The 27,539-nt window shown below is 40.4% G+C and overlaps 1 protein-coding gene across 1 annotated transcript; it reads left to right on the plus strand.

The window, feature by feature from the left end:
- The first annotated feature begins 319 nt into the window (after nt 1-319).
- nalf1a (NALCN channel auxiliary factor 1a) lies at nt 320-26,899 on the plus strand. The gene is made up of 3 exons (XM_015015625.1): nt 320-1,678; nt 20,540-20,711; nt 21,959-26,899. The coding sequence occupies exons 1-3, from the start codon at nt 992-994 to the stop codon at nt 22,255-22,257; spliced, it is 1,158 nt and encodes a 385-aa protein (XP_014871111.1). The 5' UTR covers nt 320-991; the 3' UTR covers nt 22,258-26,899.
- Nucleotides 26,900-27,539: the final 640 nt, after the last annotated feature.

Consider the following 27,539-nt stretch of genomic DNA (forward strand, 5'->3'; position numbering starts at 1 on the left):
TATTTTTTCTTTTAAAGAAGAAGCACAGTTTAGATTTTTATGTATGTGTGCATTTAAAAGATATAATTTGAAACATGGTGGCAGCATCTTGCTTTGGAAATGCCATAGTGCCTATAAAAAGTATTCACTACCATGTTTTACTTTCTTGCTGCTTTTACAAATAAATCATAATCAACAAAATTTTGGATTGAGGTCTGGTCTTGTTTTATTAAAAAATATAAAAAGTTATTAACCCTACATTAATGTTTATTAAATATGGTAGGGCCAAAGTCAATAATAAAAAAGAAAAATAAATGAATGTTTATATTTTTTGCTCAAGGAACATAATAACTATCAAGAGTCGAGACAAGAATATATACAATATACGATAAAATAAAATGACCCCAAATGTAGCCCCAAAACAGAAAATAAAATAAACAGCAACTTGCGAAATCTTATTGTGAAATTTACAACCGGAAGTAAGGCTACGTGTCGTGGCCGAGTTGACGCAGGATGCTGCAAACACACACCGTCTCTTGGCGGACATGGCGGCAACTTGATGAAGACGGCGAGGGCTTGAAAAAGAAAAAAAGACGTCTGTAGCAGGCTGTAGCTAGGCCCCATCGCGCTGACACAAAAAGGCAACAGTCCTTCGCCATGTTGGAAGACGATAGCGCCCTTGTCCGCGCACGACCGAGGCCGGGGAAAACGTAAGCGCGTCAGTGAGTGTTTCTAAAAGCGGAGTCGCGGCTACGCAGAGGAGCGGAGCGGCGCCGCGCGGCAGCTCGGGGCGGACGGGAGGACAGCCATGGAGGATGCGGCCCGCGGTCGCAGGAGTCTGATTTCCCACCCGGCCCACGCTCCTTTGGATGGGAATTTCCGCTGAGCGCGACGGAAAGCCGGGACAACCCACTAGCCGACTCTTAAGGGGAGGAAAACGCGATCGGCTCCCGACGTCCATGACTGTTGCGGCAGAGGAGCCCCCACGGTGGAGTCGGCCGGTTCCCAAAATATGACCAGGGGTGCTGGGACGTGTTGGCAGCAAGAAGACGACGACGGCTTCCAAATCTGGCTCGAGCCCCCTCGCGACCACCAAAAGCCATTCACCGACTCTGAGAGGGCGCAGAGATGGCGACTGTCCTTGGCATCTCTCCTGTTCCTCACCGTCCTCCTCTCTGATCGCCTGTGGTTCTGCGCCGAGGCCAGGCTGGCCCGAACCCCGGACAAGTTCGCGTCCTCCCACCTCCGCTCCCCCCACACCCACTCGGTGCACATCAACCTCACAGAGAACCCCCACGCTATTTTTCTAGGAAACTCCACCAAACATCTGTGTCGCCTCGAAACTCGCCACCGGGACAGTTCGTCCGGCAACTGCTTCGCCTTCGCGGATGCGGACGACCTGTGCCGCGGCCTCTCCGACAAGCAGGGCCCGCGGGTCGCTAACATGAGCGACTTGTACCTGTCCTTTTGTAACTCCTACTCCCTGCTGGACCTGTTTGACGGCTCGGCGAGCCCGGACAACCTGAACTGCAGCGTCCGGGCGCTGGAGGACGGCGACGCGACGCGATGCGGCGAGTGCGTCCAGGCGTACCAGCGCTACGACCAGCACGCCCAGGAGAAATACGAGGACTTTGAGCTCCTGACGGAGAAATACGAGCCGGGGGCTTATTCGGTGAGGACATGCATGGAGCAGTGCAAGGTAGGTGGAGGGGAGGGGATGGAGGAGGAGGGGGTGATGTGGTGGCCATCTGTTGATTTGGGCCCGGATAGATGCCAGTTTTGGTCCTCCTGCTCCTGTCGCCATGGAGACGGGTGTCAGATCCAAGGAGACTCCCGGTCTCATTCATCTCCTCATTGTATTTAGTGCAGATGGAGGCCCCGCTAGTGAATCCCTTATTTTTTATTTTATTTTTAGCGCATAATCTGCAATCGGCCTCAACCTATACAATAAGGCTGATAGCTTCTGCAAACATCCTCTGAGCCCTGTGTGTGTGTGTGTGTGTGTGTGTGTGTGTGTGTGTGTGTGTGTGTGTGTGTGTTGTCGCAGTCCGACAGGTGTTCACCGTGGCCGCCCTACTCCACATCGAGTGCAGTTTCATTAAAGTCAAGAGGTGGTTTCCCTGCCTAATGTGCCGGAAGTCCCTTTTTTTTATGTGTGTTTGCACATCAGCAGGCCGCTCGTCTCTTCTGGGTTTGTTTGATTTGCCTGCAGCTCAGTTCAGCACCGCGGACAGCGCCGAGCTGTTTCTTCTTCTTTTTCTTCTTCTTCTTCTTCTTTTTCTTCTTCTTCTTCTTCTTCTTCTTCTTCTCCTTCTTCTCCTTCTTCTGCTGAATGGCGCTACACCGGCTCCATTCACAGAAGCCCTGGCCAATCCCAGATGGCCTCCATTCACCCAACTAGTAACAGACTCACATTGCATTGGCGGAAAAACTAAAGAAACCCCCAAAAAACTACCAGATTATCTGCCTTTATTTTTATACTGTTTAGTTTTTCGCATCTTTAGGATATAATGCGTTGCAAAAAGTATTCCTATCCATTAAAATAAGACATTTTAGCATATTGTAACTCTAATATTTCATTTATTTAATTGGGATTTTATGAATTAGACCAACGCAAAGTAGTGGATAATTGTAAAGTGGAAAGGAAATGACACATGCAGATTGGATGGAAAGAATCAGTTTTTAAGTCTTGGCACAGATACCCCCTTGCAATTCATCTGGACTTTGACTAGACCATCATAACACTGATCCAACTCTATTTACATGTTTGTTTTTAGAGGATGAGTTTCTTCTTTCCATCATAATCTCTGTTTTCCTGAACTTGATTTCATGTTTTCATCCTCCAACGGCCTCGGATCCGTTCTCAAGGCGCTCACCCCCTTGGCATTTGTAGGGAAAACAATCATTTAGTCATGCTGCTAATTTCCTTAACAGTGACCATTATCCTTCACCTTTGTTGATTATAGGTTTTCTTCGGGCCTTTTATGTGTTACAGAAAGAGCAGCATGACTCAAACGATAATGTGGCGCTCTGGTGGAGTTAATGGCTACCTGCCTTGGAGAGGGTGAGCGGTTTAAGTTGACGGATTCGTGCGTTTTCCCTGTGAGATCAGAACCCCCTCGACCCTCCGACCCCCCACCTGCCGAGCTGCAAAGTGTGAGAACATTAAAGAAACGGATCCGCGCCGTATTGTCTCGCTCACAGGAAGCGTTTGCCAGGGAGACGATCCCTGACATTTTTGAGTCGTTTCGTTAAACGGGAGCATCTCCGGCAGTCCGCAGGTGGTGCTTTGATTCCTCTAGCCTCAGGTGAAGCATCACACGGCGAACACGGCCGGCGTTTGCGGCTCCTCGCAATGGGATCCTCCATCATCTGACTCTCTGGAAGCCCCCCATTCACTCATTCACTCATTCATGCTGACAGAACATTGGAAAAAGCAGAAGTAGGTAACGACTCACAGCGTCAGAAAACAATGAAGCTTCTGACGTTAACAAAGCCGGCCACCATTGAGGCTTTTTGAAAAAGAAACATTATTTTTGCGATTTCCCAAACAGATAAAACGGATGTAATATTTCAGACATTAAATTCTGATTAAAGTACTCTTACACCATGAACTTTTGCACTTTTACGGTCATAAAGTCAGATTTTTACCAGAAAAAATCTGAAAAGTATGCCCTACATTTGTAATAAATATGTTTTATTAAGGTACTTCTAAATAAAAGTCACTTTATCATTTAAAATAAACTCCATTCAAACTATTCAGGGTCAAGTTTTGCTTTAACATTGATTGTAAATCAATACTTGTTGAAGTATTTTGTTTGGTTGTTTTTAAATTATGAAGAATACGGTTTTTGGTGTCTGTTAAAAATTAAAATGACTTTTAAAGTTGTCGATGTAAGTTTAGTTCACGTTTATCCTCGATTAATCTCCATATTATCTTCTGAATAAAGATAATAATCTTTAGAACCGAATCATGTAGTCGGATCATGAAACATGAATTATTTCCACAGAAAATATGAAAAAGTTTGTTGAAAATATTTAGTTTCTCCAGCTAACTGAAGTAAATTTCTAGTTGTCTTTTTAGTTTGTATGGAACCTTTATAAACTGAAGTTGGGTTTGTGTTTGAATGGGAAAAAATTTCCTTAAAGTCATAATGAATGTGAAGCTAACACATTTTAATTTCTACAAGATTGAACATAAAGACATAATAAAATATGATCTAGTCTTTGTTACATTGTAAAATGATTGAACACTTACCACACGTAATCATAAACATTCATTTTGCTAACGCTAAAGCGCTGCACCAACATGCTATTTAGCATAAGCTAGTGCTAATGCATTAACTGCAGTTCAAATTACATCACTATGAGCACTAATTTAATTTTGTTCTGTAATGCCCTTAGATATTGTATTATGTTTATGTATATTTATGTTCTTTATTGCCCATGTTTCTTTGTTTTGAAATAAGTTATTGTGGAAAAAGAGAGAAAATTAGGAGAGGAAATAGAGATACCCTCTTCAAAATAAGAGCATGACGTTTAACTACTAAAGCACAGATGTCAAACTTTATTCAGCTGAAAGCTTACAGAACAGTTAAGTAATTTATCTGCAAAAATTAAGCTAAGTGTGCTAAATGTTTTCAAAGTTAGCAAAAACGCTGTTGGCGCATTAGTGAAAGTTTACCCACCACTTCAAATTACACATCTTGTTTGTTTAATTAAATAAATGAAGCCATATGGAAAAATTGTGTGTGGAAAAACTTTATTTGGTTGCAAATTTTAATTTAAGCCACTAGATGTCACTATAAATACCCAATTAATATTTAGTTTTTAGCCAAAATATAAAGTACACTTTAAAGGCAGGGGCTGCTTATATTTTGCATTTTGACTTATTTTGCTGTTGTCCAGGTAGTTTATATTGAAAAACATGAAGTAATTTTATATTTTTTGTAGAAAACAGACCTCAGGAAGTTGTATAACTGTCTGCGGCTACAGAAAATCCTCCAGCTGTCTCTTGGCTACCCCCACAGAGTAGCCAGGCGCAGTTTCTGTCAAAATGTCTACGTAGGATGGGAAAATTGCAGATCACTCAACAGTCTGCCTTGTTTGTTGTAATTACTGTAATAATAATGATCTGAAATGATGCAAAAAAGTCACCTTTTTAATCAAATAAAACCTACTTGTCCCCGGGAAAGACCCCCCAGCTGCCCTGAAAGCCCATGTCTTCATTTCGGATCTCTCCAGGAGGAAAATGTCTCGGCGCCCGCCCAACATTATCTCTGCACGAGACCAAAATATCCGCACTTTTTCCTAACTCATAATTATTTGACAAGAATAATGAACTGGCAGTGCAGCTGTCTGCACCCCGGATCCTCCCTGGTAATTTTACTCATTTGTGGATTTCAAAGGCACCTGCATGACTAAGTAGTCACAGAGTCGGAGGAACTCAGCGGCTTTTATCTGCCTGCTTCTCCTGAAACCTTTTTTTTTTTTTCCCCTCCCCTGCATGTTCCTGCTACTTCTGACCCCGCTTTCACTGCATCAGTACTCCAATCCCTTGCTCCGCACGCTCTTGATATCAAACTGAAACACTGATCTTAGCCAGCGATGCGCTTAAGTGAGAAGGAGGACATAAGCCGCGGCGTCCTACGGCTCTAGATCCTTGTCAACCACACACATCGGCATTGATCTCAGCTCTTTACTGAGGGATGGGCAGTGGCGATACCAGGAAGTTGATCTCTATTGATTCACACTGAGCACTCTGTGTTTTCTCGTCCTTTATTTGATAGTAGGCAGCTCCTGCGACCCAAATAGGGCGAGTGGCTGAGCGGCGATGTCTCTATCCGAGCCTGTCTGACTGTACCACATGACCTGTTTACGGATTTTTGCTAATCTCTTCCACGGTCTTGAGATTTTATGGGTTTTGTTACAACCAGAAACTGCAATTTTAGTCTTTTTAGTATCTTGCGTGACCCTTAACCTCCTGTCCCCATGGTGATACAGCGACGGTAGCATCATGAAAAAAATTAATTCCTACAAACTCCGGAGGAACCAAGTGGCTTTAAAAGTTGCCTTAATAGTAAATATACATTCCAAATGTGAATATTACTATTTTTCACATCAGTGCTTGTTGAACAGTGAATATCAGGAGGTAATTAACACAGGTTTTTATGCTGTTTTATAGCTAATCTTATTCTTTATGGAGTTTTATATCACTAATGTCCCACTCTGGGTAGAATATTACCAATAAACAGTAATATTCAGTAATATAATTAGTTATTACCCCCGATTACCAACCTCCTGCTGTCATATCCAGGTACATTATTTCTACTTTGAGTGTTTTCACATCTTTAATGTCTGATATGTTTGGCCTGGCTCTGTGTTGTTGTGGTATTGAGCCCTGAATGCTTTCACCAGTGTCTGGCCTCAGTTGGCCAGCATTAAACATTTACAAGCTGGGGGACATAATGGAGCATTAAGCAGCCAGAGAGACACCTAGTTTTGCTAAAAGGAGAGCAAGTATTTCATTTACATTCATCAGAAACCTCAGAGGAATACAAATGCGGTTTGGTTGGAAACCGATGATTACCTTTGTAAATCTTTAGGGACTGTGTTTATAAAATGATCTGCTGCCAAACTGTTGGGGTATCTCTGAAATCTTCTCGTTCGGTGATGGTTCAGGAGTTGCTCTGCGTTGCCTCAGTTGTGCTGGCTTTGATTCTGGATCTGGCCGGTTGACGTTTGCTTTGTGTTGCACCGATTTTTGCCTGTACACATCAAACCGACTGTGAGAAAGGAAGGGTATTGCATACAGGAGCTGCTGTTGCTGCTTTGATTTGCTCTCACTCACCCCACGGTACCTCCCACTTGACAAGACGCAGGCGAAGAAGTTACACACAAATGTATCATTTATGTGGCTTACTGAAGGATTCACACTTTTGTAATTTTTGTCTTGGTGCAACCACAAACTTTAACGTCGTCCCTTTGAAACCGAGCCTGCTAAGCCTTCAGTGCGTCGGTGACTGACAGACTGTTGCAGCTCAGTGCACTCCCTGCCTGCCTGGGTGTTTACGAGAACCCACAGCGGTGCGCTCACGTGGGTTTTCCGCCATTGTGGCTTCCTGCGGCGGTTGTGGATGCTGACCTTGGAGGGGGATTTGTCCCCGCGCAATGCCTGTCCCACTCCGGGACAGCCACATTTATGAATGGGCCGAGCCCTGAGCTGAATGCTAATGAGGATGGGAGAGAGGAGACAGCGGAAAGCTTCACAGCTGTGAGCTGCTGCTGTCCACCGGGGAGCGGTTCAGATCCACCTGAAGCAAAACAAAATATACATACAAAGGTTAATGTAGATGCTTGTCGATCTGACTCCTTTCACCTGTGTGGCGTTTTAGTTACAGATGAGTCGTCTATTTGATAATGTTGTCAATGAAGGCTAGCGGTAATCGCTGTTGATAGGAACATGATTGGTTCTGCTTAAGTTTAAACTAAATTTCCTACAGCACAATTTAGATTAGTTAAAAGATTTTTAGCAACATCTCCCATAATGTTAGCATTAGAAAACACTTTGTCTACCACCAAGGAAAATCAGTTTTCTGTAAGTTAAATAAGTCTAATGCACCATTTTTATTTAAGCTCCAGCTAGCTAGCTGTGTTTGTTTTGCCATGAAGTTGCTGCAGACATTCAAATGGATTCAGTAGCCTCTTATGTAGCACTGAGCCGGATTTGCATCAGCATCTGGACTCTGCATTAGCATTGCCGTTATATTGTGAGTAGCATTTTCTGCTAGATATTCTTTTAATGTAGCTTTGACTGTATTTATGGATGTAGGCAGTTGTGAGCTCTGCTACCTAAAAAGTTAGCTGCCTCATCCCTAAAGCACTAATGATAAACATTAGTTTTGCTAACGCTACATTGATATAGCAACATGGTATTTAATGGAAGCTAATGCTGAAGTAATTCTACAGCAATGCATTCTGGGTACAAAGTAAATATGAGTGGAAGAAATGCAATTTCTGTGTAAACGAAAATAAGAGTAGGAGCATAAACGTGCAACTATTTCATAAATAATCCTTCAACACAGATGTCAAACTTTATTCAGCTGAAAGTTTACAAATTCACCAAATAAATTAACGCTTTAGAATTTATCTGGAAAAATGTAAATATGTTTTTAAAGTTAGCAAAAACGCTAATGTGCTAACCGAAACATTGGGGTTTCTTCCGAGCCTGCCCTGTGTTTACCTCCATCCATTTTCTCATCTAAACTAAACTCCTTCACATTCCAAACATCACCACAGCATGATCCTGCCACTACCGTGTTTCATTGCTTCATCTGTTGGCTTTGTCTTCTTCATTTTGTTCACTAATTATGTGACTTTTTTTAAGCAGTTGGTTGACCTGGATTTCATTTAAGCACATCAGTCAAGTTACCAAACACACACTTCACACTTTTCAGATTTTTTTGGTTAAAAAATGACGTATTGTTTTTTTTTTACAACTTTACAAATCTACGCTACTTAGAGTTGATTTATCACATCAATCTAATAAATACATAGAAGTTTTTCATTGTAACTGATAAAATTATGTTTTTGTCAAAATGGGAACAATACTGTTATTCAGATGTAAACTTTTTGCTAATATATTTCAGTTTTTTTATTGAAAATATCACTGTAGTTATTCACATGTAGTCCAGTTTTTCTCTGGTGAAAAATCATCATATTAGCTGCATCAGGAAATTATTTTTGCAGAGATAGTATGTGTGTTAAATTTATGTCTGTCTTTTCTGGATGTTTCAAAGAGGGAGTGGCTAAGCTGCATCAAGTGATGTAATTTCCTCTGTCGACCAATCAGGGCTTGGCGCTCGATTCAGATCTGCTGGCAACATTTAAATTTGATTAAAAACGAACGGTCCTGACTGGGTAGATAACCCGTTTAAAGAAGACACTTTTTCATAACCGAATATTAAATAAATAATTGTAGATCCCCATCATGTACCTTTGCTTTCTTTGAATTACTGTATGTTGTCCTGAAGAAAACACGGACAGATGTGTCTTAGTGACTAATTCTTTCAAAAATCCTCCCCGGAGATGGCTCGCATTTAGCTGCCAAGCTGTTCTCCTGTTCAGGCAATAATGGAACATGCAGAATTTAATTATAGTCAAAACATTCATTAGCTTGCCTTCATAAACTGTGAGAAAATGAAGATGTTTCAAGCAGGATGTTCTTTTCCCATGAAAAGGATCAGACTAATGCCTTCATTCATTTAGTGCGTGACATCAATTAGTGTGACGGTGCTATTGTCTGCGTACATATTTAAGTGGATTGTTTTTGCTGGGGCAGATATGAGGCTGAAAGCGCAGCCCCGTTGCTTTGTGTTAATGTTATTTCATTACACAGCAGAGTTTGGCTAATAAAACGTGTATTAGACGCAGGGTGGGGATGTTTGTAGAGCGTCGGGGGTTTGTTGGTTACTCTTGCGTGATTATGACCTGTATTTCCTATTAATTTGACCATATAGACCTGTTTCTATCCAGGCCTGGTGTATGTATATTCAGATTGTATGCTAAGCTCCATTACAATGACTGAGGCTGATGTTGTCTTGTTAGAGGAATTGCCAGCCACAGAATATTACTTTTTTTGGACTTTATGTATCTCTTTAAAATCTCAGTTATTAAGTGTAATCAAAATGTAGTGTATAATTGGAAGGAAAAGCAACAAATTCTCCAAATTTGGAAATTTAGTACTACTTTTCAACTAACCACAAACAGAGTAACTATTCTGCTAATCTAAAAGAAGCTTAGATTAGGAAGTAACTAGCTTGTGCAGCTAGCCTAGTGTTAAAAACTTAAGAAGAGTGACAGGTGGCACCTGTGTAGTTTGTGTTTTGGCTTCTTTTAATGAGGGAATTGTTTAGTAGCTTCCTTTCAGCTAGCTGACCAGCAGTGTGGAGCATCAGGTGAGGCAGGGGGAGAGTTGTGGAAACATATTTGCAATAAAAAAAAAATGTTTTTTGACATTCTATTGACAAATGGGATATTAGAGATAATTTATATACCAATGCTGCTCAATAATCAAAGGATTTGATGTATTGGTGTTCCGTCAGAGTCTTTTTATAATTGTTGACAACCGTTTTGCAGATTTTTATTGGTATTTTGATGATCTGTCTGTGGAGTTGAGCTCCAAGTCTTTGTGGCTGAAAGGCCTCCTTACAATCACCAGATTCTCTCAAAATGTTAATATTAGTTTCAGTTCAAATGAACGAATTAAAAAGATTAATTGATCCAAAATCTACCGGGGGTATGAATAAATTATTCACAAAGCCAAGCTATTTCTTGTAACAAAGCCAAGAAAAGTCTTCTAGATTGGCTATTTCCAGAAGAAATAAAAAAGGCTCAGAAAGGTTGCAAAGGTTCTTTATTCAAATGTGACCTAAAGATCCAACATGGCCGTCCTGCATGTAAAAACTAATAAATAGCAACAATACAATAGTTTCTTAGCTCTGTTCTTAAGTTTTTGAAATCCTAGTGTTTAATCTTTATTGCTCATGTTATTGATTTGAACATGAATCTTGTGTTTGGGTCTCAAGCTACCAAACAACACAGTTACCATTGTAGCTCTGTATTGTTTTCCATATGGTACATTTGCTTGGCCAACTATTGTGTTCTGAGGCAGCTTTTTAGACAGAGTATCTGCTGATAAGTCTCGATATCATTGGTTAAAAATGCAACAGTAACAACTTTACTGCTGAAAACAGGAAACTGACGCAGAGCATTAGCAACTTCCTGAGCCATAACGTTGCAGACGAAACACGTAACGATCTGGCTGAGAGTTATCTTCCATTTAGCAAGTATGGATTGAATGTCACCCCATTAACAGAGCCACCAACGGTCCTTACGATCCTCCTGCTCGACCTCCTCTTCAGAACCTCTCCTGGTCGGATCCGCAAAGTGGCCACCTGAGCTGAGAGCTGCTGTACAGCCTGTCGAGACCCTTCTCCCAACTCTTCAGTGGCGTTCAGATTAGAATAGCAGTTGCAGCAATTTGAAGCTTCTTCTCATTTCCCATTTGGTTGCATCAGCTTTCGTGCTCAACTGCAAATATTTTGTCTACCAGATTTTTAAAGGAAGTAGTTTGTCCAGAAGTTAAATGATTGATTGTGTTGCGCAACAGTTGGTTTGGTTTAACAATTTGGGAACCAGATGACTATCAGGAAATAGTTTTCAGTCTGATAAGGCTTAGTTATGAAATAGATGAAGGATTTAAGTTCAGTACTAACATATTCGCACTGCATTTGAATATACCTGTGGAATAATATCAGATAAGATGAGTTTATTAGCAAAAACATTAATTATTTCAGTTAAAATAGTAACTCAACTAAACTAGGAAATGAAAGAATAATGAACCTAACCTGCTGAAAGTAAAGCAGGTTGAAGAATAAAAACAACCATTAAAAATGGTGAAATTATGTCACATTTCAATATAAACTGCATTGAGAAACCAAACTGGGAATCTGAAAATGAACCAAAATAGCCTTTAGCTAACAAAGATTAGCTTACATCACACAGTAACACAGCATAAATATAATATAAATTGTTTGGGAGCGTCATTTGTGTGCTACAGCAGCGACATGAAGCTCTTCAGCCAAATCAATAAGAGTCATCTTAGCTTAGCATTAGCTGCTACGATAACAAATGTCGTTTAGCACATTTTATGGACAATTCTATGTAGTTTAATGTGAAAAGAGGAAAGGAAAAACTCGGATAAAACATACTGAGCTCACATAAAATGACTTTACTTTTCATTAACCTTATAAAACAAATGTTTACACCACAAGCCTGCTGATGACATGGCCTGTTTGCACTCAAGCAATTTATAAATCCTGCAATACACAGTGCAAACCAAATGTTTTAATACCCACCTGTCATGGTACATTGAGCAATCTGCTGTAAAGTTGTATACGTTGGTTAAAGGATTGTATAAGTACTTCATTCTGGGATTAATCGTGTTTCTTCATGGCTGGGTCCCAACAGTTTTAAAGAAAAGGGGTCCAAACATTTATGATCCCCAGAGGGAGAACTCTGGATAAAAGTTTTCCAATCCACATCATTACATGCTCAATGATACCTGATATGAATTATGAATGAATCTTATTTCCTTCCACTGAGCCAGCATCTTAGAGCTTCATCATTTTTATTACGGAAGTCTTTAATTTTTTAACATAATCGTTCTATACATTTTTTGCACCATCAGGGACTAGGATTATTCTCATATGAAGTGGAAAAGGAGCTCTGCATCAATTTCAAAAGTTTTTACAAACAACTTATTTTTGTCATAGAATATTAGTAAAAAAATATACATTTAACTGTATATTTTGTTTACTTATAAATTTATTTCTCTTAGATTATTCCTTTTGGTTTGTAGACTGAAAAACACAAAATATTACAAAGTATTTTTGGTCTAATTTGTAGTGTAAATATCTTATTTCACTTTAAATAGACAAAACTAACTTACAAATAACTTTTCAGCAAGAAATAGAAGCTGACATTTTAGTGGAACAAGACATTTTAACTTATATTTCATTATTTCACTTTTAACTTGTACTTTTTCATCAATATTAAGGAATTATTTACTTAAAACGAGCTCGAGTTACTTAAAACGAGTTACTTGTAAGTTAGTTTACTTGAAATAAGATGGAACCAAGATATTTGCACTAGAAACTGGACCAAAAATACTTGGTTTTCTCTGCATTTGAGTTTTTTCAAACATATTTTCTGATTTTCTGCCTGGTTTACGTAATCTTATTTACAAAAGTTATGATTGCTAAAATTATTTCTTTACTCTAAAATGCCAGAGTAATGAGAGTGGAAACCTTAATTTATTTTTATTAAACTCGTGATATATATATGTAGTAATATTAGGCTTTTAAACAAATTGGTCCACAATTTGAAAATCTTGTGTCTTCATAAACTTTTTATTTCAAGAAATTTGAGCAAAATGGAGTCACAACACCTCAAATGTATGGTTTCCTTGCGTGACATCATGAGAAATAAAATCAGGAAGACAACTGTAGATCTCTGTCTCTATGGAGCTGATTAATCCTTGAATGCAGTTGTTCACCATAGAAATGTCCAGTCATCATCATAGGCTTTATGTCTCAGAGATAAACCTGTTTTCCTCCTTTTTATGTATCTCAGCCTCAGCAGAAAAGCAAAAGACCTTGCTGAAGAAAACTCAGAGTTGAGCCTGATTCACTTCCAGACATTTATCTGTCCATCTTCACCGCAGAGCAACGTCTCAGGTTGGCCGGTTTGGTGGATGAGTTCATGCTGGAGTCGCTATCGGTAGGGAAACCACTGTGACCTCTCCAGCGCTCTCCCTGAGCTCTAATCCAGCTGCCAACCCTCTAAACCTGCAGAGTTGAGGCTCTGCTTCAGAGCCTGGTTCAACCTGGGTGTCATAAGCTGATTTCTAATGCATGTGTTTGGTTTTATTTATCATAAACTGATTCAGACCTATCGTATTTTTTATTTATTTTTTTTTTTAATTGAGCCAATTTATTGTGACGCAGAAGCAGGTAGACGGCAAATCCTCCCATGCACATTCATGATCATGTTTTCTCAGAATGCATCTGCGAAATATGCTTCAGGGAAATGGAGCCGCTTATCCCAAACTTACCGTATTCTCATATGAAAGTCAAACGTCTCCAGACCCCAATAACACCGTGTTCTCTGAGGTCAAGCTTTCTCAGAGCCTATCAATATAATTGATGGATGGTTAATCATGCTGTTTACTGACTGGGTCATTTTAAAACATCTCTTTATTCTGAAAGATTGTACAGTAAAGTCCAGATATGTTCGTATGCCTCATAGGATTAATTTAAATATAATTTTTTATTCCACCATGATGTTTCTGAAATGGGCATCTCCGAAAGATAATAAAACTGAAATTGTAGAGCAGATATTTGAGCTTTTAAGATGCTAAATCATCTGCTTCTTGTCTTATACACAAGAGTGATTGACAGCTCTAAGTCCCTCCTCTGATTGGTTGTTTCTAATTTGGTATATTGCTTTTCTGCAGATGGCAGTAGAACCACAGGGAAGAGGCAGAGCAGTTGGATATTATCCTGTCATGTCAGGACATGGTGACAGTTTTAATAAATATGTTAAAGATAAACATCCTGTCGCTTTAATTATTAATGGAAAGATATTTATTGGCATTGCAGCAATGAAACCGTTTATGTAATTTTAATGGTTTATCTTTGGTGAAGTGGAAGGCCTCCTTGCCTTTGTGCAATTTGACATTTTGAAAATAAGTTTGCTGAATGAAAACACACAAATTTTTAAAAAAACCTCAATGGAAATAAATTTTTTCGCGTCACATGAGTGACACTATTAACAACCAGCTGTTGCCACTGATGGAAACCACAAAAAAGAAAACAACAGGAAGTAGTTGGTGGATGATGGAGCAGTAGGTTTTTTTTTAATGAACAAACTTATTCTCGTGTGATTTTAACGGCGTTTCTTATCTAATTCAAACACCGCAATTGCGAAATTATTATTATTATTTTGTATTTTATTTTTTTTCAACATTAGCGGAATATTGATAAAGTTTTGCGCACATTTGCAGTAGAAACGCAGCTAATATGATGTCAGTGAAGCTAAAGGATTGCTTTAAACCTAAAATCTAACAATTGTTTTGGACTTTGCTGTAGTTGGTTCAGTTTTTCTGTCTCATCGTCAAGTTTTTGGCAGGTTTTCTCCTCCGTATTTAGATCCATTCCTCTTCTCATAATTTATGGCCGGTTTTTATGTTCATGTTCACTGCAGGAATGGTGTGTTCAAGGGCCTGTGCAGTGTTGGTTTTCCTCCTTCACCTTCCTCCTGCCACTCTCCCATGAAGCCAGATTAATGACCTGCGTGACTAATAGTTGCCTCGTCGACAGACTTTCCTGTCTCTCGACTTTCCGGAGCACATTCCAGCTCCTCCACATCAACCCCCGTTGACCCTGTTAAACCGAGGAGATGGACGGACGAAGATGCAGCAAATCCGCCAACACGGGTTGCTCTGAAATTGCACACCGTTTAATTCGATGGGGCCGCTCTGTCTCGGAGTCATTTTCCAGAGCACCTGTATACAGTGTGTTACATCAGCAGGGAATTGGATGGGAATGAGTGCGGACATCAGCACGGGGGAAGGCAGACACTGTTTGCCTTTCCTGCCGGATTATCTGGCGGTTGCGTCAGCGGCTTGAGGCGGACTCTCGGAGCGAGCTGGAAGAGCATCAAAGTCCTGCGTCAACAGCATTTTGTCAGGGTCAATTGTGTCTCTTTTTTGTTGTGAACACATGAAAATGCTCCCACGTTTCTGGGCATTGTTGTGGCAAAACACATTAGGCCGTATGTGCCAAACTCAAGGCCCGGGGGCCAAATTTGGTGCGTCGTAGCTCTTTATGTGGTCCTCTGGACTCCAGAGGGACACATAAGTAGAACCCTCAAGATAATAGCTGTGTGTTCAAATGTTATTTGATCAAATCAAAGCAGTTTCGTCCAGTTCCTCCAGTCCTTTGTGGAAATTCACTCACAAATCAACAGATCCCCACATTTTCTCTGGAGTTTTTTGCAAAATTTCTGCCAAAAAAAAAAAAAGGTCCAAAATATTGGGTTTAAGTGATGCTAACTCCCACCTGCAGGTGGCAGTATGTCTCACTTCTTCTACACTGCTGTAGTAGAAGTCTTACTTGATGTCAAGTTGTCGTCCGAGCAACAAAAAGTCACATTTATAAATGTCATTCTCTGTTGAGCCAGAAGGTAACAATCGACTAACAGTATTTAAAGTTAAACAAATAAGGTGGTTTCTCATTAACTTTAGCCAACCTTACCTTAATGTTCATATCTCAAAATTCCTTATAGGTTTTTCTGAATTTGCCCCTCAAAATCAGTGATTCTGATTGATTCTGGTCACAAAATCCCAAAGGAACTGATAGTTATTACTGTTTTATTAGTTTATTAAGGGGTTTTATCAACACATTCTGGAACAACCAGCACATTCCTGATCCAGTGGATGAGGCGACCCCTTTTGTTTCCCCGCTGTGAGGCTTTTCCACGTCAGAAATCTGCCACACTCTGTACTTTACGGAGCCGTGGAAAAAGATAAATAAATAAAACGACGGGCCCCATCATCACACAAAGAAACGTGGCTGAAAATAGCCCAGGTAGTGCGAGAGCCGCTTCCTGCTCAACCAGAGCTGTGATTTGTGCGAGTGGTAATGATCTGTGTCATTCAGCTTCTAACTGGGATCTCACTCTGCAGCTGACTCACATGCTTTTTATAGCCGCCGCCGTCGCCGTCTCTTGTCATTCCACTTTATAGCCGCCGCGTGAGTGAGCGAGTGTGTGTGTGTGTGTGTGTGTGTGTGTGTTTGTGTGTGCGGAGAGACCGTCCTGCTGGGAACGAAACGGAGTGTTGACACTTCACAGCAGGTTCAGTTAAAGTTTTTACAAACTGTCGGAGCTCAAGCCAACCGCTTGGCTCACTCGGCGCTTGATTTGCGAGGTATACGCCATTATAATAACAAATGCGTGCACTTTATTAACTTTGTCACCTCTTTTGCAAGTTTTTGCTATAATTAAAGCTCGTGGAGGCAGGTGGAGCATAAGAATGTTCTGTTTGCTGCTTACGTTGGTGAGGAAATGATTATAGCTGAACTTCTTAACCTTTTCTAGCCGTCAGTCGGTGGAGGTTAAATGTTTATCAGAATAACAGAAAGCTGGATGGGCAGAAATTATCCAGATGTGCAACACTGGTAGAGACATGCTCAATTAATCGTTTACTTGTGTAATAAATTTAAATCATCTTAAAATGTTTTTCAAAAGGCAATTTTATTTAGAGAGAGTTCATAATCCATTTTATTATGGTTTCAGTTCTAAGTAGTTTTTCTTTCTATTTTGTTTCCTGTTTTGGGGCATTTGAAATGTCTTTCTTTCCCAGTGTTAAGTGATTTTTACTAAATTAAAGTTTAATCTTTGAGAGACCAAACGTGCACTATTATGCCAATATCACTTAAAAATGGTCTCAAAACAACAATATTATCATTTCTGGGACAATTTATCATCCAGCAAAATTAGGCTTTGTGACAGACTCTTAAAATGATCAGTTTTCTGATTTTACTTTTTTTATAGAAATATGTTTGAGTAAAATGAACCTTGTTCTTTTACTCTATCAACTACTGACAACATGTCACTGAAATCCCAAGCAAAAATTTTGTATTTATTTGCAGAAAACGAGAAACGGTCAAAATTAGGAAAATGATGCAGTGCTTTCAGACCTGAAATAAGTTCATTTTAATTTTGAAACAACAATGCTAATGTTTTAACTCAGTTCACAAATCAATATTTGGTGGAAAATCCTTCAAGTTTCCAATGGAGCTGTACGTAGTGTAGCGTTTATAGAGGAATATCTAGTGGCTGCAGATCACTTGGAGCTACTGTGTGCTTCTTATACAATAGAAATCACTGTAGAGAAATGTTAGATACCACACCTTAACATTCCCTTTAACCACACCACCAGTTCTGGTTTCGTTTGATTTCTCTGCAAAACTCAAGCTTTGAAGGCAGTAATGGGCCTATTGGGTCTGGAATCAGCTGGAATCAGCTGAGCGCTGACCAGCTTAGCTCGCTGCTCCATCTGCGCCTCTGGGCTCCGGTGCATTGTTTGAAGCAGCCTAAGCTGCATGGCGACAGAGACTCTGAGTGCCAGGTTCCCATTCACACTGATCACACATTAGACTGATCAAATCAGACTCCAGGCCTGCTTCCTGACTAACTCAATTTGCTCTTGTACGCTTCCCTTTTCACGCTGTGCACGAGCACACACACACACACACACACACACACACACACACACGCACACACACACACAAGTTGCAGACCTGGATGCAGTTCTTCTTTTTTTATTTTTTAAATGTGCGCGCACACAGACAGCAAAAGCCGGCAGCGAGCGGGGCAGCACCCATTGAGCTTTAATGAAAAGCAGAAAAAGCCGTTACCTTGGCAACTGCCTGCATACATCTTCAGGAGGACCCAGATTTCCTGTCTCGCAGCGGCCGTATTGTTTTGGTTCTCTTTTGAAAGCTGCGGCATCCCTGGGTGGATTGTCTCACCGCTGGGAGAATTTATGCAACATCATCTTAAATTAAGCAGCATTTGTTTAATTTTGAGGAGGAGGGGGGGTAATAGGAAGTCCCGCCCACTTTCTATTAAAATCCTTACCTTGAACATCTCAGACCGGTTGATCTTATAAGTGATTCTTAGCTGGTTTCCCCCCCACGCTGTTCAGCTGTTGAGCTCTTCTACAACAAGAACACAGCTGCCAAACGCAGAGGATCATGGGAATTAATCTGGCTGCATGAATCATCCACAAAAGCCCCCCTCTAACACAGCAAAAGGTGTAAATGCTATACTCTGAATGGACAGAACACGTTTTTTTCACCAAGGCAATAAAAGCACGCAGAGTTGACCTTTTTTTTTTTTTTCGTTTTGCTTTGAAGCGCCCAGACATTTCCTCCATAAAAGCACACATGAAGTGTAAACACGACGTCCTGCATGTCGGCAATATATTTGATTACACAAAGCACACTGCTCTTCCATTATCGTTCTCATCACCGTCGCCATAATCAGATTACTCTAATTATTATAATTGTCTGCGCAGGGTTTGTTATCTTTGTTTGCTGGCGTAAACAGGAAGCAGATCCGAGTCCCCGCATGGGGACGGGAGGAAGATTTACCTCGCTGTGATTCAACCAAACATCCAAACCGCAAGGAACCTGACGGCAAACCGTCCCACCATTCACATCTCCGATGCTCCTCTGTGCTGCTTCGATGATTAGCAACGTTGGCAACATGTTCTCCGCTGAGGCGTTCACAGCAGTAAAGCTTCTTGCTTTTTCTCATTTTGCCACCTTAAAACAGCAAACTTTAACTAAGTTCCCATTAAAATACGGTAAAGAGAGCTTAATTCTTAAGTTTTTAACTTACTTTTGGGTCCGAATTAAAAGATGTGCATTTATTTTCTCATTGTTTGTAGTTAAATCAGATGAAACTTCTCTTTTTTTAAGCCAGTTAGAATTGCCAAGATTATTTCTATTTGGTAAATGTCAGAAAACTCAGTGAGAAAAGTTTTTTTCTAACTTTCTTTCCAGTAGTGGATGTCAGACTTCCCCAGGTCAGCTTTGGCTACTCTGTAGTAGCTGCCACTGCATGAATGTGTGCGTGAATGGGTGAATTTGGATTTGATAAAGCGCTATAGAAGTACAGGCTGTTCTTCATCCTCGTTCTTTTCCTCATTTGTGGCATTGGTTCCTTCCTTGTTTGTCCTTTTTGCCTTTCTTCTGCCATTCCTTTCTTACGTTATATTCCTTCAATCCCTTGTGTCCACACATCCTCAAAGTTTTCAATTTGTGTAATTAAGGCCATAAAATGTAAATAAAAAAAGTCTTTAATACATTAATCGCAGGTTTTTAAAGTTGTCTTGACAGTACTGTTTAATCTTGTAGAGTCTTTGTATTTTTTTCTAATAGGCAACAGTTTGAGTCTCAACCCTGTGTTGATCTATCACATAAATAAAAAATGCTTATATTGTGAAAAGTTTAGTATTGACATTTCATGTCAATAGTTTTTGCTACTTTTATTGCATATTTAAGTGCGAGAGAGGCCTCCATGATAATTTTGAACTCTGCATTTTTAATCAAGCATTTCATCACCAGGGTTTCCTCCAGTGTATCTTAAGCCTGGCGGGCCACCAGGCTTAGCATTGCTTATTTTTTAAAGTCGTTTTTTTTTTTTTTTTAAAGTTTGCATTTTTTTTTAAGACTTTATAGTTGGGGTTCAGGTGTTAATCTTCCAATCTTTTTGGTTACTCTCACGTTTTATTTGTCTGATATAAAAGTTTTACTTGCTGATCTGAAACATTTAGGTGAAACAAAAACACAAAAACAATAGAAATCCTTAAGGATGTAAATACTTTTTAAGCACTTTAGTCTCCTATGATGGGTGCCTCTGCTGAATAACCATAATATATTAACAGCTAAAACTAAGAACGATTCCCGACCCGGTTTTGGCTGCATCACGTCTCATCACGTCTGCCTGCTGATAAATTTGTCCACCTAATGTGACTTCCTGGCTTAAGCTAAACCAGAGGAAGCTCTTCCTGGAAGGAGAAAACCCGTTTTGGCTTTAAACCGCGGTGACACACACCGACTCGAGCAGAACGCCTGCAGTAGATCGCAAGCAGCTGGTTAGCCTGGCTATTATCTCCTCAGCTTTCACTGCATTAAATGCTGGGTTTCCATTTTGCTTGTCAAAACATTCCTATTAGATGGTAAGTGGTTTAAACAAGCAGGTAATTACTGCTTATTATGAAAAAACAAAAGTCATTTGGCTCCTGTTTGGATGTGATATTAACACACGCAGAGGCAGAAAACTTCCTCCAGTCCTCCAGGGGATCATGAACCTGCATCTATTTATGTCATTTTCCTCCCTCTCTCTCCCTCCTCCTCCTCCTCAGATGGCCTATAAGCCCTGGCTCTGTGCTCAGTACTTCCCCAACATCAAGCAGTCCTGTCAGAGGAAGATACCGTGCCATCGGTACTGTCTGGAGGTCCAGCAGAGCTGCCCGTTCATCCTGCCCGACAACGACGACCTGATCCACGGCGGAAACCCCAGCTTCATCTGCACAGGTTAATATGCACGTGTGAACCCTGGCCTTCACTTCCTGAAGCTCGATTTTTTCTAGTAAATGTCATTTTATGAAACGATTCGGAGAATGAATTCATGCACTGATTGACTCCACGGTGTCCCTGCTGGAAGACGCATTTCTGAAGGTTTTCTGATGACATCTAGTGGCCGGAGCGAGAACTGCCGCGAGCGTCCAAGGACATTTTGAAAATTGCATGGATAAATTGAATTTGGCTTGTCTCTCTGTATTTACTACAGTTTATTCAGTTGTAACTAAACCACGGAGGAGCAAATGTCACCTGTAGCTGGTATCACTCCCTATCTGAGGGAAGACAAGCAACGTTTTCTTTTACTTTCAGTGCCGTTTCAGCGTGAAAATGTCTCGAATAATGTTTAGAAAGCAACAATTTGGACAATTTTTAATCTGTTGTGAATTTTCTCTACTCTAAATTATGCATACTGGCTCAAATATTTAAATATTTGAATAAATGTCCTCTAATTTGATTTTTTTTTATTATCCAGTTCCATAGATTTACAGCAGATCGAACTCATCACAATTTTTCATACTAAATGTATTTGTAAATGTTTACTATGAAGCAATTCATACATAAAAAGAAAAGGAAAAAAATGAGTTAAAAAGTGTAGTTACTTCTATTTATGGATTACTTGGTTTATTATCAACACCTGTTGCAAATTTCATGTCAATAATGCATTTACAAATATATTTACTCTGAAAAATACTAATTTTACCTGCTGTATTTTATAACCAGACACATCTATGCTTCAATTTGTGTCAAACTTGAATGAAGTTTCTTTCTTCTGCCAGGAAGAGCGGTCAACTTCTCAGGGTTAAATTTAAGTGAGGTGTGTGTTTATTTTTGAGCCTGCATGTAAAATTCAGACGCTGCCGATCAGATAATTTGAAAATTGAATTTCCAGCCTTTGCTTCTGGTTCTCTGTTGTAAAATTCACTAAGTCTGAAACATTCCTATACATGGGTGTATGTAAACTTATGACTTGCACTATTCATTGCAATTCAGAAGCAACAAGGCCACACAGTGATGCACTGGACTGAGAAATACAGCCGTCTCCAAAAGCTTTGGCACCCACACACAGCATCTGGTTTCACTTTCTTAACTTAAAGCTTGTTAGCAGGTTGTTGATTGTGTCTGCTTGTTAAAAGTCCCGTTGCAGCCCAAACACAGCTGTCATCTGTCAACATTTTCATCCCGTGTCGTTTCTTTCCCAGGACTCCTGGGAGACCATCCATCAGACGGCGAGGCGGAGTGCTGCGACGTTCGATGGGACTCCAAAATGGACAGCCCTTCAGGCAGCACACTTAAAAGGACTGCTTCTTCCTGCCAGCCCGAGGGGGCTTCGGTCACTTCCGCCGCCAGCCCGAGACTGTGCAGCGGGCGACTGAAGATATGCCTGCTGGCCCTCGTCCTCCTACAGACTGTCATCATCATCTCAGCCTCGCATAACTCTACGTTGCTGGACGTGGCCGCCATTTTCTCGCCGGAGGAGGCCGCTCCGAACGAGGAGTGAACCCCTCGATGGGGGGGTGGGGGGGGGTGTCGGGGGGGCGGGGTTATGGCTTTTTACAGTGTCATGGCTCCCAGGGACGCATCTGGCGAGGTGTGCCAGAGATGTCACCGCGATCTGCTGCCAAACGAAGCGTCAATCACACAACGCGGGAGGGCTTGAACTGGAGATCTCTGGGCTGGGAGCGGACATCGACCCAACCGAGATATTCGGGGACCACGCCCTACGAAGAACTGACCTCTTGCCACTAGAAACCTGCTCATTGTTTCTATCTCATCCAAATGTTTTCTAGCATATCGTCCCTGTTTTCCTCCCCCTCCTACCTTCCCTCTCCTCTGGTTTCAGTGTCTGGATGGGTGAAACGGACATTGACGACGTGTGCATTCCAGCTCATCGTTACCTTTAGATTTTTGCTGCACTTTTTCCCCCTGGGTGTCAGATTATTTTGACATTTCCGCGCTGTTCTTCTTTCAATCCTTCATCTCCATTGGTGTGCCGTTCATGTTGTTTGCTCAAGGGCCTGTTGGCATCAGCTCATCCTTTAGTTGTGGGTCATGCTTTCCCTCAGAAATGTGGTTCTCCTGTGTTCTGTTGTCGAGCTTATGTTTTTTTTCTTTTTTCTACTGGATCTTTTGTGAACCCCTTACAACGGCACATGCCTAAGCATTTTAGGACCTTAAGTGCTCTGAGACTCGCTTCCTCCTCTGACTTGTTCTGCAGTTGGATAAGTTGGGAGTCAAGTGGGAAAGTTGGTGACACTGCAACTGTCCGAGGCGTTTTCTTTGACTTTTTTTTTTTTTAGTCTTTGACAGGACGCTGCTTGTTCTAAAGTGTTTAGTTCACCTTACACCACAGTGGCTCGTCTTTCTGGTTAAATTGGTTGTGTGGGAGAACGCTGGAGTTGGAAAAGGCCAGAACACAGGGAGCCTCACTCATCAACCATGAACCTGTCTCCATTAATAGGCTTTTCCCACCAATCGGTTCCACTGCTTCACCAGAGATGGTGCAAAACCCACTTCTTAACTGGTCCAGTTTGGGTTTCCACAACCAGAAAACAACTTTTATTATTTATCTCAGTATTCCTACAAAACAAATGCACGAGTATCCCCATTTTAGTCATTAAAAGTTATAAACAAACTCCAGATTTGACTATAATAACAGACAGCTGGGACTTATTAGAACATAGCAGAGGGTGATATCAAAATAAACAGCAGGAGGCAGAGTTGTAAACATTTGCTCTCAACTTCCAAGCTTAAGAAAAGGCATTTATTGTCTGCATCTGTTTTCCTGCGACCCTAAACCGCTCTAATTCTCACCAGTAAGCGCTCTAATTTAGCAAGAAATTACTTCATGCCTCAACTAATAAAGTGCCTCTCTTTACACACAAGAATAAACACAATAAATAAACGTAGATTAAGGTGCAACAAGACAACTGAGTCGAAGTGAAAGATTTATTATGATAAATGGTGAACTCTAAAATTGTGTTTTTTAAAATTTCACTTTATTTTCACCAGAATTTCCTACTGCTTTCACCTTACAAGGTATCAATTAAAACACCTCAATAAAATAGTTCAAAACAGTTTGCAGCATCAAAATCAAAATTCTGGCCGATTATCTTTGATTAGATGATCCACAATAGTTGGAATAGATATTATTACAATTTGAAAACTTTTCATGGGAATTATGGGATATTCCTGGGATTTACCGGGACACAACCCTGCAAGCTTCTCAGCTCGACGCCGGAACAACAAGCACATGTCACAGTAGGAGGACCGGAAGTCATGCATAAGAAAACTGCCAAAATCAAAACCCTAATTTTGGCCAGTGGTTTTAAAACTGTGTAAAAAGAGGCCCAACTCATAAACTGGCATGTTTTTTGCATGACGTTTTGGCACGTTTGGCTTCCCATAGAAGGCAATGGCAGGGCTATTTCAGTTCCGAAACCACGCGAAAGTTATTAGAAAGAATAAAAAAACGTGCGACCCTCGAGCATGAAGCTTTCTTTCCCGCGCGAGGATTAAACAAACCGCATAATATCCAAACATAGATATAAATATTTTCTTTTGCTATAGAAAACAGTTAACCCTTGTGCGTGCGAGGACTGAGGCAAACGTAGAAGACTGTGGCAAATACGTGTGTGGGGTCAGTTGGACCCCATTTCTGGACACAAGGGTTAAATATGAAAACCATTCCTGTAATATGTTTACCCAATAATATTAGCAAAACCTGCTAATTCAGGAGCTTGGAAGTTAACTGCATGTAATGGAGGCGTGGCCTCAGACAACAGTGTGCCATATGCATGCGATTGAGGAATAAAATAGATATGTGTGCTTGCATGAAATCTGGTTGCTTTAGTCAACATTATGCTCAAATATATCATTCAAATCCCTATTAAGATACAGTCTTTATGACACAAGATTCCAAATTTATTCAGTACACTTCCCATGGAAAGTTTACAACTTCAAAACCACAACCAATGTTTTAAGGCAGACCAGACTTCACTCATTTAGTCTAGACCAAAGTTTGGAAAAGGGTTCAGGCCAAACAAAAAGTGCCCAAATAAACACCTCATCTGTACTATTGCTAGAGTTTGAGATGGTGGAAACACAAAGAACTGGTGCAAACCAAGAACTAGCAACAAAGAGACAATATAGAGTGGAAAACTCTTAGAGCTAGTTGAGGTAGTTCATTTCTGAGGTTTCTGCACTAAAGGAAGGTTCAATGTCGTTCATAGAACTGCTTTCATAGAACAGATTTGTATTCCTACTCCAGTACAGAAAAGTTACCATTGTGCCCTTGGTATGTAAGCAAAAAAGCTAAACTGAACTTCTGCTGATCCAGACAATCCAGTCAGTTAGGTGATCAATGCTTCTTTGTGTAGGTAAGTAGGTTCAACCTCACCTTATGTCCTTCACCCCTGAATGGCCAGCCCACTTTTGGGGGAACCAGATGCTTTGATTTGAATGGGGTGTTTGGTGAACTGGCCTCCCTGTCTTAAGGTAACCATGCTAGATTATTAATATCCAGAAAAATGTATTCATCCGGACATTCACTAAAGTCTTTCTGGGGCTCTACATCGACTTTGATCCCTTCACTTCAGAGTTTATCTTTACAATCTGCCCAATTAGCAACCAGAAAGAACATCATGTATTTGTGTCCTGGTGTGGTGTTTTAGTCAAGAGACCAATTCAGTTCAACCCCCTACAGGTTAAAGATACTGCCTTTTAAATTGTAGCATCTCCCAAAAGTTGCAGTTGACATTGTGCAGGGGGTTAAATACACAGGGGTGAGGAATCAACCTTTTTGCCTCTAAATAAGTGGCAGTGAAACCTGCGTGGGATCTTATTCGAGTCCTCTTGTGGAGTACTGGAACTCAGGAGGTTTCTGGCCGCTCTAGTTGGCCGCAAATATTTTACTTGACGAATGAGGCTCCCGGATCTTTGGGTGATTTTTGGCCGAATGAGGCGTCTGATGGCGTCAAAGGGGGAGAAAGTGGTGAAACCGAAACACTTCAGGGTTAGCTTCTTCTTCTAGACAAGTTCTCCTGTGGTCAGTTTGGCTTTTCAGGATCTCAGAGTTCGTACAAGTCAGTCAGTCAAACTACCTACTCTGAAAATCACCCGACGAGTTGATCAGTTACGTTCTTTATCTGACTAGCAAAGAGTCAGTGTGCAAGAAGTGTGAGGAGTTTTTAAAGGGCTGATCCATCCACTTTTATGCTGTTTTCCCTATTTTCAAATGCCGCCTTGTAGTCAATCATCTTTATCCCCCCTTTTTTACTAGCGATAGGACAAAAACAAGACATTTATCCAAAGCTGAATCACTGAGAAAGTATTGCGTTAACAACATGGTTGTTGTTTTCTAATGGCTGATCTGTTCTAATACTTTTAGCGGTGGAAGCATTGTATGAGTGACTCCTCTTCGGCATCAGATAACAACCGTTGAATCTGGCCCAGTTGGACGACCCTTGACCCTTCTTTTAAGGCCTCCCAGATAGGAGAAGACATTCTCTGCCCACATGTTTGGCTCTGCCCCCCCTTAATCATTAGCTGACTGAGTCCTGTGGATCTATGCAGATGAACCCCCCGCCTCAAATATCCCCAGCCGCTGTTCTTCGCCTCCTCTAGTCCTTTCTGTTGTAAATATGTCCTGAGGATGTGGGATCCCCTAAAAGTCGCCCCTTTCTGCCTCTCCTGGTCTCCCCTCCCCCACCCGTTGGACTCTCTGTGTTTTCTGTTCGGCTCCTTGGTTTTTGTCTGTTTTTTGAGATTTTTGCCACATTTTTCTGTTGTCTAAAGCAGTGGTGTGAGTTGATGAGTAGGACAAAGTTGGATGTTTAAAGGGATGACATAAAGAGGTCTTTAAAAATATATAGATATATATCAATATATATATGAAAAAGACAAAGCTTGAAATGAGAAAAGGTTTAATTATAGAGAAAAAAATATGATAAAAGTTGTCATATTGTCATACTAGAGATGCTTTAGTTTGCTATTTTACTTTCTTTTTTTTTCTACAAAAGACTTGGATGAAAATTATTTATAAAAATGCGTCCCACAAGTCATGACCTTTTTTGGACGTGAAACAAATACATTTATTAACATTTTGTTCAAAGGAAAATAAATATAAATTATGTTAAACATGACTTGTGTTTGTGTCTTTTTAATATCAGAGAGGTCAAAGTGTTTGGTGCAAATGTTAAAGCCATTGGATATATTTGTATTTAAATACATTTACTTATATGGGTAAATCTCATTGAGACACTTGGTATTTTAAACACAAGATAATCATACTTCATTTTCTATTTTCTCTAACAATTTTGATTGCTATGTTTAGTTGTAAGAGTGCAGGGAACTGTTTCCAGAATTTAAACTGTTAATATTTTGCTGTGATTGGCATCAGAAATATTCCACTCTTTGCTCTTGCAGATAGATTTTTGACCAAATATGTATGTATGTTTCATATTGAGCTGATATATGGCTATATACCATATATCAGCTCAAACCGTCCTCAAAAGTCAGTTTGACTAAAGCAACAAGTATGAGAATTTAAAGTAAACAAAACTGGAAAAATAGTAACTGCACTGTATTTCTTTCCTTTTTTTTTTTACTTCAATTGTATTTTTTTATTGTTTTGTTGTATTGTCTTCACCATTATTTATCTTTTAATCAATCATCCCCTGCATCTTCTGCTTTCCAGAGCTGCTGAGGAAAATCTATACCCACATAAAAGATGAAAACCCCAACTGTGACACCAAAAACATGTTTGTTGACGACTATTTTGGA

Source organism: Poecilia latipinna, unplaced genomic scaffold (assembly GCF_001443285.1).
Source record: "Poecilia latipinna isolate Pla-1442-1.1 unplaced genomic scaffold, P_latipinna-1.0 Scaffold1936, whole genome shotgun sequence".
NCBI lineage: Eukaryota > Metazoa > Chordata > Actinopteri > Cyprinodontiformes > Poeciliidae > Poecilia > Poecilia latipinna.

Bases quoted from the DNA above. Each gene is read 5' to 3' on its own strand.
- nalf1a (XM_015015625.1), top strand. From the start codon at position 992: ATGACCAGGGGTGCTGGGACGTGTTGGCAGCAAGAAGACGACGACGGC. The intron at 1,679-20,539 runs GTAGGTGGAGGG...CCTCCTCCTCAG, and splicing joins CATGCATGGAGCAGTGCAAG to ATGGCCTATAAGCCCTGGCT. The intron at 20,712-21,958 runs GTTAATATGCAC...TTTCTTTCCCAG, and splicing joins CCCCAGCTTCATCTGCACAG to GACTCCTGGGAGACCATCCA.